We start from the raw sequence: 13,060 nt of genomic DNA on the forward strand, positions 1-13,060 counted from the left end.
ATATGCAAATGGCACAGCAATAAAGGTATCCTGGCATTATTCTATTGGCTATGTGTATACTGCAGTTAACTTTAGCTTGCTCTCATTGGTCTTTCTTCCCCTGCGGAATCGCTTGCTTGCTCCTCCTGGTTGTAGTTTTCCAACAGCTGCCTCTGGGTTATCTTGTCACTGCATCTTCCTTGCGACCACCACCGCTTGTTCTGCAACATTCCACTCTTGCACCCCCTTGCAACACACATTCTGTCTTGTTCCACCAGTCACACGCCCAGCACTTTACAGTTTCACACTCTCATACACAGGATGTAGCAACATCTAATGAACTAGTTTAAGCTCAAACTCTTATGTTCCTTTAATGCAAAAGCTAGGAGGGAGTAATCGGCAGGGGAAGTTGATTGGTAGACATAAGAGGGGCAGGTAAACACAGACAGGTGGACCAAATCATACTAATGCGAGCTGACATGAGAGAAACAGAAATAGGAAGCACGCAAACAGAAAAGAACAGAACCCCCCAAAATAAACCCACAACCAAAACCCAACAGAACTCTTTCACGATATACAAAGGAAAAATGACTTTTACCTTTGGGGCGACGTGACTTGAGCTGGGTGGAGGCGGAGGTAAGCAGAGACGAACCCGCAGAATTTATTTATTTTCTTAAACAATAACTTTTCTTAAAGGAGACCCTATCACCGGAGATTTCCTTCTCTTTAATCCATAATAGAAGAAGCCTCTCCATTTTTTTGTTGACCGAGGTTCGTCCCCTTGCCGAGCGGTTACGGCCATACTCACGAGCAAGGTTAACTATGCGTGCCCCTCCTTCGTATTTTTTTATTATCTCCTGCTTCGTTTCTATTGTCATCATCCTCTTACTTCTTCCTTTACCGCCACTAGCAATTTTAGAAGCCATGTCTAACAGATCAAGTTTGCAAAGTCTTCACAACTCACCGACCAGCTGTGCCATCAAGCTAGATGAAGCGTTCGGCCAATAGCATATCGGCATTTTTGTGATTGACGTGACGCCGGCCAATAGCATATCCGCATCTCCGTGACTGTAACCTTAATCGACCAATAGCATATCGGCATCTCCGTGACTGAGACCGTGACTGTAACCTTATAAGACCAATAGCATATCGGCATCTCCGTGACTGAGACCGTGACTGAGATCGTGACTGTGACCTTATAAGACCAATAGCATATCGGTGTTTCCGTGTCATTCGAGAATAGTTAATTTGTTAACGCAGCAAAGCGAAAAAATAGTGTGGACACACTGACCGGGATGTTAGATTGTTCGTAAGACAAAAGGTTTGTGCGTAAGAGGGGGACAAAAAACGCCGCGGTCCACGTTCGTAAGATGAAAAGTTCGTAAAACAGGGAGTCACTGTATATATATATATATATATATATATATATATATATATATATATATATATATATATATATATATATATATATATATATAAACAATCTCTTTTTAAATTTTTTAAATAACACCTGACAGGTTAGCTAAGCACTACGCTACGCCTCTAATGCAGCCAAAAGCCAACAATGCGTAGCTTGCTTGTTGAGCATTGCACCACCTTCCTGCAGTGAGCATCCACTTGCATCGCATTCAACTTGAGGCCTCGAGATGGCAATCTTATGACTTGATTTGCTATTACAGCTGTCTATTAAGTTATACGGGCCACTCACTTATCCATCTGTGCTTGCGCAGAAGCCTGCAACTGTTGAAGCGAATGCCCTAGCGCAGGGGTGGGCAACTCCAGCCCTCGAGGGCCGGTGTCCTGCATGTTTTCCAGTTTTCTCTCCCTAACACACCTGATTTAAACCATTAGCTCATCAACAAGCTCTGCTGGAGCTTGAGAATAATCTTAATCATTTGAATCAGGTGTGTTTGAGAGAGAAAACAGGAAAACATGCAGGACACCGGCCCCCGAGGCCTGGAATTGCCCACCCCTGCCTTAGCGCCTCCAGGAGCAAGTAGATTACATACAGCCTGGCGACACAAGTTAGCTGAATTCTAATTGGATAAAAACTCCAACTTAAAACCGCAAAACTGCAACACTAGAAGGAGCGTAACCAAATGAATATAATATGAGACGAAAAGAACAGAGAATGGAGAATAATTTTATAAATAAATAAAAAATTAATAAAATATATACATATTCATTTTCTATATTTTATTTTATATTAAATTGTGAAAGTATTCATGACTTCAGTAAAGCAATCAATTCATAATTTTTTAAATGTCATTTTACATTTGTCAAAATGCATTTTGCATCTACAATTGCTTGCTAACTAGGCAATGATGCTACAGTTTTTACATTGTAGCCAAAGTGTTGGTGTTCAATATAGAAAATACCAGAATTTGAATTTGTGTCCTTTACACAGGTACAGTACGTCTTATATTTAGGGAATTACAACACACACACACACACACACACACACACACACACACACACACACACACACACACACACCTACACACACACACGCACACACAGGACTATATAACCTATAATTAAATGATTATTTCAGTATGTATGTATTATTTTCTTAGATATTATAGTTTTTAAATGTACCCCTTTTTTCTTAGCAAAGACTTATTGTATATATAGCCTTATGTGTTGTTTAAAAAAAGATCAAAATTATATATACAGTGATCGTTTTTCGCGGTTAATGGGGGCCGTAATCCCTCCTGCGAAATGTGAAACCTGCGAAGAAGCGCCCCCACCTTTAATTTTTTTAACGTGAAAAGTCTTCATGCTATACATTATATTTAAGACAAAGAGAGTTCCAACGGTCTGCTGAACGTCTTCTCCATTGTGTTTCTGCCTCGACAGTGTGTATGTGTGCCTACTGCTTCGACACTGTGTGTGCCTTTGCTGTGGGTGCGTTTAGGTGTGTGTTGGTGTTTCCCGACAGGATCACCACCTAATCACGGAGAGGCACCTTGCGCTTCTCCATGACTCTAGAGCAGGGGTCACCAACTCCGGTCCTCGAGGGCACCTATCCAGCATTTTTTCAGTGTAACCCTCCTCCACTGCACCTGATTCATAGGATGTGCTCATCAAGAAGCTCTGCAGGAGCACCAAAATGATCATGATAATTTGCATCAGGTGCAGTGGAGGAGGGTTACACTGAAAAAATGCTGGATAGGTGCCCTCGAGGACCGGAGTTGGTGACCCCTGCTCTAGAGCTACGTTGGCTGGAGTCTCACACTCCTGGCAGGGTCACCCATGCTGAACAGGTCAAAGGGTAGAGGCCAGACTAAGAGTGATCCCAAACCTGCACCTGGAGGCAAGCACAGGCCAACAGACCAGACTACCGGCAGCCCCCTGCAACTTCTGCCAGACATCATGGGTTTCCTCATGCCACTGGTGGTTCACCTGGTGGGAGTGAAGACAGTGGGAGTGAGGACTGCACACCCACACCTTAATTCGTACTTATGCGCAAGCCCCCGCCCCCAAAGTCCTGTGGCGATTTGGAATGGCGATGGGCACAGGCTAAGGATGTGGCTGGAAGTGACTAGTCAAACCATGCACACAGGTGGCAATGGAGTGATGGTCGTTGAGAGTGCAGGATGGAGCTCCCAGGGCAAAAGAACGCTTCACCACACTCATCAGTGCTTACGCACCAACTCTTGATGCCAAGTATAACATCAAAGAGGATTTCTACAGAGCTCTTGACACCATCCTACAGAAAACACCAGCCTTGGACAAGCTCATTGTCATGGGAGACTTCAATGCCAGAGTGGGCACGGACCACCTGGTATGGAACAAAGTGATTGACCAGCATGGAGTGGGGAAAATGAACATCAACGGACTTCGGCTCCTCTCCCTCTGTGCAGAACATCAGCTGGTCATCACGAACACCATCTTCCTGATGAAGAACAGGTTTAAGACCACCTGGCTGCACCCCCGCTCTAAGCACTGACATCTCCTGGACTATGTGATTGTCCGTCAAAAGGACAGACAGGCTGTCCTTACCACCCGTGTCATGTGCGGAGCTGAGTGCTGGATTGACCGCCTCATGGTCAGATCTAAGCTCCTCATAAGCATTCACAACAGTAGTGGTCTGAGGACAGCTCCCAACAAAATTGCAAAAGTGCTCTCAACTGTGCAGCACAGAACAGCCCCAACACCAAAGACATTGTGAAGTCAAACTTGCTAGAAAAAAAAGATGAAACATAAATTGATGACTAAAGAAAAAAAAGAAAAGAAAACTGCAGCAACAAAAGACCTGAGGGAGGCGCTATCGGCCATGCTTCACCCGGACCCTTAAAAGCAGCACACAACCTGAGCAGAAGGAAGGAGACGCAGAGCAAATAAGACGCCACCAAACATGAGGAGCAAGTGGCAGCCTTGTTTAAATCCTGACAAGCGAATGCCTGCAATTAGAGATGACAGCGAGGAAAACCAGAGAGGCAGCCAGTAGGCAGCACAGCTGAGATCATGGATTGTGGTTGTTGCCAATGTATTGTGTATTGTGTATTGGGGGTGGGCTCGGCGGCGATCGTCTACTTGTGATTGACATGTGATAACTTAACATTGTAAAGTAAAGGGCGAAAAGCATTGGATGTGCTTAATTTTTGTTATTATTTCAATTGCTAAAGAAAACATACTACAAAGTGATCGTTTGGATTTATTTGTTTAACAATATCTTGTATAGTGGTTGTTGAAACTTTGTGTTTTGTATTATTTCATTTGGTTAAGGTTTTTAGTGAATTAAATAAGGTCAACTGGAGATCTCAATATCCTCAAATAAAAGAAGAAAAAGGAAAAAGATACAGTTTCTTTATTGAGTAAATCCCGGTCATATCTGAGCTGAAATCTCTTCCTTTCAATTAAGTTGGGAAATGCACACTAAATCTTAAGACACAACTTGACACGAAAAACCGCCCAGTAAAAACTGGAAGACCAGGAACCATAGAAAGCCTGTACCGACCTCACCTGAAAAATAAATAAATAAATGGATAAATAAAATAAACATGGCTGAGCAAGCGGCTATGAAGTCAGTGGAGCAACTCAAGGTGGAAAGAATGGCAGTCAAGAGCTCATTCTCTCGTCTAGTCAATAGCACAACCTGAACATACAAAGACATGACTGTAGAGGAGCTTATGGACAGTTTCAGCACACTCAAAATGGAGGTTGAGAGGGTCATGGAGGCAAATGATGACATGAAGGCCGCTCTCATCGCAGAGCTGGAGGCAGAGCTGAACACATAAAGTGAAGCTGTGTTAACTGAACAACAACAAACTGACCTGGCAAAATCTGCAAACGAGTGTGAGCTGAAGCTGAAGGACGTCAAAAAGCTTATCCAGGAGACTCTCTGGGTCAACTACGGTCGCAGTGAGGTGTCCATAGCACTACAGGCAGCAGAGACCAAGTGTGAGCGTGTCAATGGCGTTCAACCCGATGACAGCCAGGAGGCATATGAATTCATGCTTAACCACCTGCAAGGACTGGTAAAGGCGCCGAGGGAGGTGCAAGGTCGGTGGAAACGGTGGATCCCCCCAGATGTTCAAAGGGCCATGCAGAGTCAACTGAAAGGGCTTGAACTCCACATCTACCAAACTAGTTTCCAGGAAGGCTGATTGCATACAGGAAAGGATAAAAGAGGAGACGAGACATGCTCAGATGGCGGCCGCCTCAAGTCAACCAATACCAACCATCAGGCTGAAGCCGGCAGCCCTCCTCATGTTTACTGCTAACATACATATATAAGCATGTGACTTCAAAACAGCTCCAGAAATTCTTCCGGGATGTTCCGCTGGATGAACTTGTGAGACCCAAAGAAATACATCTCCTTATATGCCTCAGAGAAGGCCGACTCTCGCCTCAAAAAATCAAGGCTGTTGGGGACCTCATTCTGTGGGATGGTCCACTGGGGAATACAGTAGGAGGAGCACACCCATAGCTCTTTGAGGGTCTTTCACTATCAACCCACATGTCAAAGACTCACTTTGCACGATCGATGAGAGCTGCGGCTGTAAGGTATGAGGAACTTACCAGCAGGGCCTCAGAGCAACTTCCTTCAACCAATCAAGCTACCACTAAACTGCAGGAGTCAAGCACAGCAGCCATCGGTAAGGACTTCCTAGAATGGTGGAGATGGGACAGCATTGGGGCAGCATGTGAACTGAAATGAGGGGGCTGTCGCTGTGGAAATTGCCAGCCAGGCGGCAAAGAAATTACTATTGCCAAAGAAAGAGAGCTGGAGGTGGTAAGATAAGGCCTCACCTATGTCACAGGGGATGGTCACAGCAAAAACCCACAGTGGCATGCCAGGTACCCATAGAGTACAAGACCCAGCTTTCCTGCTGAATAACAAAAGAGCAGTCGAGGCAACATTTTTTAGAACAGAGAGGCAACTAGCGAAAGAACCTGAATGGAAAGCTGCCTACACCACTCAAGTGCACGACATGCTAAATCGAGGGGCTGCGATCAAGTTATCTGAAGACACAGTCATCAGCTGGACTGGACCAGTGTGGTATGTAAGTCACCTCATCACTCCAAACCCACATTCCATCACAACCCCTGTAAGACTTGTGTGGAACAGCAGCCAAACATTCAGAGGCATAAGCTCGAATGACCTACTAATGAAAGGCCTAGATGTCCTAAACCAGATCCGCGCTGTCCTCCTCAGATTCAGAGGTGGGGTCCATGCTGCCCTTGGAGATATTAAGAAAATGTATAATTCCGTCTGGTTGGAAGACAGGGAGGTGCACCTACATAGGTTCCTCTGGCGTGACACTGAGAAAGAAGAGCTGAAGGAATATGCTATCACAAGAGTAAATATTGGAGACAAGCCAGCAGTATGTATTGCGCAGCAAGCAACGGGGGAAACCGCCAACCTCCCTTCTTTTTCCCACCTTGAAGAGGAGTGTCTGGTTCTCCATCAAGACAGCTACGTTGATGATATCCTCACGTCTCACGACAACCTTGAGCACCTGAAGGCCATGACAGCAAATGTGGAACGGATCCTCAAAGCTGGAGGGTTTGAGCTCAAACCCTGGGTCTTCTCTGGTCAAAGTGGGAAGAAAGAGTGCTGTAACATGCTGGAGAAGATGGAAACGACCATGGTCCTCCCAAACCAAATGTGGAACGAGGAGAACAAGGCACTCAGCCTGTGCTGCCTGGTGGAAGAGGACAAACTGCATGTCATGGTCGCTATAAACTTCTTGAAACGGAAGAGAAAGTTGAGACTTGGGGAAGATCTGATTCAGGAACAAATCGGAGTGCAGACGTCAGACCCCCTGACACGTCGAGAGCTGCTCAACAAGTATCAGGATTGTATGATCCAGTTGGCTTGGTGACTCCTGCCAAACAGAAGGGTGCCATTCTAGTATGTAGAGCATTCCAAGAAACAAAGAGCAGAAACTGCTCAGTAAAAGACACCTGGTACGCAGCACTCTCCGATGACCTGAGGGAGGATGCAGTGAAGCTATTTGAATAATATGCCCAGCTTAGCAAAGTTAAGTTTACCGGAGCACTGACACCATCACACTTCTTAGATGGACCCATGGCAATCACCTACTCGGACAGAAGTGAGCATGCATATGGAGCAGTGATGTACTTAAGGTGGGATTCAGACAAATGCCCGATCATCAGGCTAATGGAATCCAAAGGCAAACTGACTCCTTTGGACCAAGGACGTGACGCTGTCAACGCAGAAATATGCGGAGCAGTGTTCGCTTCACGCCTGAAAAAGTACTTCAGCCTGCACAGCTGAATCCAAGTCAAGGGGTTGTACCATTTCGTTGACAGCCAGAGAGTCCTTGGTGCAATTCAGCGTGAGAGCTATGGCTACCGAACTTTCTTTGCAAATAGGATCGGGGAAATACAAACCAACACACAGGTACAGGACTGGTGGTGGATTCCCAGCTCTCAAAACATAGCCGACGTCATCACAAGAGGAGCCAGCCCTCAATAGTTGGATGAGGATTCAGAGTGGCAAAATGGGCCCAGGTTCCTGAGACTCCCAGTAAGTGAATTGCCAGTGAGCTCGGCCAAAGAACTCGCAGCTGCTGCCAGAGAGAACATCAACAAGCTGCAAAAGAAAGCATTTGTTGCTGCATTAAGAAGAGCCATGACAAAGCAAGAAACAGAGCAAAATCATGTCCAGGTCTCAACAGGAGAGAGACCACCTGCAGGGCCTGTCGGGATTGGTGCTGACAGACATCCTCCGACGGCTCCTTGATGAAAACCTCAACAGGATCCCGGAGGAATAGGCTGATAGTGTAGTCTTGGAGGCGCTCGGCCAGTCAAGAAAGTGCCAAATCTGGGAGTTTCAGTACGCTGATAACTGCGCTGTCTTAGCTCACAGCCCAGCATCCATACAGCACACCCCCAACACCATTTCTCGGTCCTATCAATCTTTTGGCCTTCAAGTCAACATTCAAAAAACTGAAGTCTCACGACGTGGACATGGGACGTACACCAGGGACCTACTAAAGCAAGCCAACATCAACATCAGGTGGAAACTCTGGCACTTGACAGATCAGTTTGGTAGGTCACTTGTGCCACTACAGTCTCACAAATACACCACGGCAACGTAGATCCACGATCCAAGAGCCACATTCATCGACCTGGCATTCGGGTTCCTCTGCTCCACCTGCGGACGGACATGCGGCACACAGATCGGACTCAACGCCCATAAAAAGAGGCACCAGTCTGCAGCGTCATCATCAAACATGTTGGACAGCTAAGAGGGTGCGTAGATTATGGATAGATCTGACTTTAATTCAACGTCCAGGATGCTGCTAATATCACCGCAGCTGCGCGAGACTTCAAAGGAAAGGGGGAATCGTTCACTTATTGTACAGTTAATCAGGTTTAATCATGCAAGACTTAAGTAAATATGTATACTGCAGTAGTTCCACGTCTGAGGAGGGCCCGTGGCAAGTCCAATTAGAGTTACCTTGTCTGTCTGGCATGCAAGAAACCCTCACAGTGTGTCACCGAAATACAGTATAGCCCCCCAAAAAAAAAAATCCACGAAAGACCAAGGGCGCAACAACTGTGCGAAGTAGCAAGCGGTGATTGTATTTCTTTCAACATACGAATAACGTGGGTCAAACGTGGGTTTTGTTATGGTGCTCAATGTTATTATTTTTTTTTTTTTACTTCAAGTTTGAGATTTTGAAATGATGCCAAAGTTCATAAATGTGGGTGTTGCTATCCCCAGAAATGGCAGGACATCGTCAAGGAAGTAAAGTTCCTACGTCGGATCAGACACCCCAACAGCATCGAATACAAAGGATGCTACCTACGCGAGCACACCGCCTGGGTCAGTCACTCTTTGTTTATTTTGCAACAATATCATGAAACATTAAATATCTGCCTCCATGGGTCAGAGATTTACACATCAATAAATAGAAAAAGGTGAAAAATTAATGTTGTGGAGTTTCTTTACTTACTGGAGTATGTATGTGTTGCACAGCTGGTGATGGAGTATTGTTTGGGCTCGGCTTCGGACCTCCTGGAAGGTGAGCTTGCGTGTTGTACAAGAATACAATTGAGCACCTTACTGTTTCAGTATGTTCAAGCGACACAGCGATAGGTGGAAGCTGGAGTAAAGGACAAGTCTATGGGAAAATCCAACTTGATTCGTTATGGTGTGGAAAAGCCCCCACGCTCACTGAGTGTGATAATTTCCAGCTATCTAAAGTAGGTCTGTTATAAATTTCAATAGTCAGTTAATTTGCAATTATTTATTTTGATTTCTCAACTAATCACGACTAATTTTTTTTATCCGCTAAAGCTCTGATACACATTCCAAATGACCTCATGAACCGTTTACTTTACCTCAAAGATGCTCTCTCTCTCTCTCTCTCTCTCTCTCTATATATATATATATATATATATACATATATATATATATACATATATATATATATATATATATATATATATATATATATATATATATATATATATATATATATATATATATATATATATATATCAGCGGTTCTTAACCTGTGTTCTATTGAACCCTAGGGGTTCAGTGAGTCGGTCTCAGGGGTTCGGTGGAGCCTTCGCCGCAGAGGTCCACCCCTCAGTCTAGTCTGCAGTTAGTGGGTACAGTCACTGAAAGCATCCTGCTCTGAGATTTCCTACCGGTCCGCTTTGAGGTCGCTGGTTTATGCAGCAGAGTGAGACCTCCCTATCAGACCGCTTAGAGAGGGCTGTATATGTGTCTGAGTGAGACTCCCTACCGGTCTGCTTTGAGAGCGCTGGATAAGCAGCAGAGTGAGACCTCCATCTCAATCTGGACCACACACCGGAATTAGCACGCTATCTCCCGAGCGCCGATCCAGGCAAATAAGCTCCTGCGGCCAGCGATTTAAAGGGTGGATTGCCATACGGACTCACGACATGGCGGCGGGTAACTGGTACTTTTTCCCACAGTGATGACACGTTGTAAAACAGTTGTAAAGGAGTGAACGCGCTGCCAGCATATCACTTCATTTTGTGCACCAGTTAAAAAAAAAAAAAAATCATATTTTATTTTTTCTAAAGAAGGGTTTGGTGAATGAGCATAAGAAACTGGTGGGGTTCGGTGCCTCCAACAAGGTTAAGAACCACTGAGATATATATATATATATATATATATATATATATATATATATATATATATATATATATATATATATATATATATATATATATATATATATATATATTTGACTCAAAAATGTAATCTATCTTTATGTTACTACATTACATGGAACAGCGCTTCTCAATTATATTTATAATTTATAATAATAATTATAATAATAATTTACACAATCGACTTCGTTAACAACTTCGATTATTTGTCGAATATTCGATTTTTTGTGTTAATCAGATACACTTTTACGGCATAAACATGTTGTTACCTGTGGGTATGAGAAAGATATTTTTTTTTTTTCCAGTGATTTACAATTTTCCAGCCTAATATGTTATATTATTTGATTTGATTTGTTTTTAACCATTTGAAAGGGTTTTGCTCTCTGGTGTGTCAATTAACAGGGACAATCAGGATAAAATGATTGTGAGGATCTTCCAATACTAAAGCCAAACTGATACCTCAACAGTTCAGTAAGACACAGAGTGCCACCTGTCTAACTGTCACACATGGAATTGCAGTACCGAAAAAAACCCACCTAAAACATTATATTTTGAAAAAAATGAGATCATTTTCATCAAGTTGAGCAGAAATGGAGCAAATGAAGAAATTATAAGAATGTAAAATTGCTCATGACCTGCCTTCCAGTTCACAAGAAGCCTCTGCAGGAAGTGGAGATAGCCGCCATTACCCACGGTGCACTGCAGGGGCTGGCCTACCTGCACTCGCACAACATGATCCACAGGTGGTACCCCACCGTCCTCGTACCAGTTTATGCGCCCAAACCTGCCCACTTTAACACGTTTGTTCTGCTTGGCAGGGACATAAAAGCGGGTAACATCCTGCTAACTGAGCCGGGACAGGTCAAACTTGCTGACTTTGGCTCTGCCTCCATCGCTTCGCCCGCCAACTCCTTTGTGGGGACCCCATACTGGTCAGTGACAGCTTTGCAACAGCAAAACATTCTGATGGAAGTGTATCACTGACTACCACGCCAGAAAATCAACATCACTGTCACCTTATAATGTCATACACTTCTTTTTTTCATGGGATCAATTTCACATGATAGAGTTTATAAGCATCAGGTTGTAATGTGATAAAGTTCATGCTTTAAAATCATGAGTTTTTCATTTGAATTTGGTAACATCAACTCCAAATAAGCAATTCCTTCCAATTTAGACCACACACAGGTCACAATGTAGATATGTGGATCTTCTTTTTTTGTTCTTATATATCTAATTTATTAGCTACATGTCTATAATACTGTATATAGTTGGATTGGTTACCAATAAACGCCTTCACAACAACATAAGATGTAATAGTACTTGTACTACTTATAGCATCCATCCATTTGCTTAGCTGCCTATCCTCACAAGGTTTGTCGACTTGTCGATGCTTATCCCAGCTGTCTTTGAGCAGCAGGTGAGGTACACCCTTAACTTGTTCCCAGCCAATCATAAGCTACACTGAGATGACCGACCACACAAGCACACCAAAGGGCAATTTGGAGTGTTCTATATACTTACCATCCATGTTTTTGGGAACGTGGGAGAAAAATGGAGTACCTGTGGAAAAAAATATGTAGGCATGGAGAGAACATGCAAAATTCACACAGGAAGTTCAGAATCTAACCCATGATCTCGATATGCTAACCAGCCTTCCACCATGCTGCCCATATTCCTAGCATACAAGTAGCTCTTGTGTCTTTTTTGTGTGTGTGTGTGTGTGTCAGGATGGCACCTGAGGTGATCTTGGCCATGGACGAGGGCCAGTATGATGGCAAGGTAGATGTCTGGTCTTTAGGAATCACCTGTATAGAACTAGGTAACAGCTTTGTGTTTCCCCATGTTTTTGCAAGTAGGCAAAACTGCCTGTGATGATAATACAAATAATCATAGTTGTTTGTGGCTGCTGCAGCTGAGAGGAAGCCGCCCTTGTTCAACATGAACGCCATGAGTGCCTTATACCACATAGCGCAGAATGAGAGCCCTACCCTGCAGTCAAGTGAATGGTACGCATGCATGCATACACATTTTATTTCCATGATACAAGCAAGCAAAAATCAATGAAAACATACAAAAAAAATTAGGGTAGGAAATGTTTTTTCTGGCTTTAATTTACAATACGATACAATATACCTTTATTGTCCTTCTTGGGGAAATTTGTCTTGGACTCAGCAGCAGCTAATTTAGCTCCATCCATCCATCCATCCATTGTCTTCCGCTTATCCGGGGTCAGGTCGCGGGGGCAACAACCTCAGCAGGGAAGCCCAGACCTCCCTTTCCCCGGCCACTTCATCCAGCTCCGCCTTTAGGATCCCAAATCGTTCAGAGGCCAGCCGAGAGACAAAGTCCCTCCAGCATGTCCTGGGTCGTGCCCGTGGCCTCCGCCCAGTGGGACATGCTCGGAACACCTCACCAGATGCCCGAACCACCTCAACTGGCTCCTCTC

At 44.2% G+C, this 13,060-nt stretch overlaps 1 protein-coding gene across 7 annotated transcripts in view; it reads left to right on the top strand.

Moving 5' to 3' along the window:
* Nucleotides 1-13,060, top strand: part of LOC148409142 (serine/threonine-protein kinase TAO1-like) — an 85,961-nt gene that overhangs the window by 37,873 nt on the left and 35,028 nt on the right. For 5 of the 7 annotated variants that reach the window (XM_088441508.1, XM_088441513.1, XM_088441507.1 and 2 more), the window contains 6 exons: nt 9,185-9,286; nt 9,440-9,485; nt 11,258-11,354; nt 11,430-11,543; nt 12,342-12,433; nt 12,527-12,620. In XM_088441508.1, coding sequence (XP_088297634.1) covers nt 9,185-9,286; nt 9,440-9,485; nt 11,258-11,354; nt 11,430-11,543; nt 12,342-12,433; nt 12,527-12,620 — 545 coding nt within the window. Of the gene's footprint in view, nt 1-8,075; nt 8,710-9,184; nt 9,287-9,439; nt 9,486-9,543; nt 9,667-11,257; nt 11,355-11,429; nt 11,544-12,341; nt 12,434-12,526; nt 12,621-13,060 lie in introns of those variants that run through there. The other 2 variants (XM_088441512.1, XM_088441514.1) reach the window with 2 other exon arrangements.

The sequence above is a fragment of the Hippichthys cyanospilos genome, chromosome 18 (genome assembly GCF_059441005.1).
Source record: "Hippichthys cyanospilos isolate Australia breed blue-spotted pipefish chromosome 18, RoL_Hcya_1.0, whole genome shotgun sequence".
NCBI lineage: Eukaryota > Metazoa > Chordata > Actinopteri > Syngnathiformes > Syngnathidae > Hippichthys > Hippichthys cyanospilos.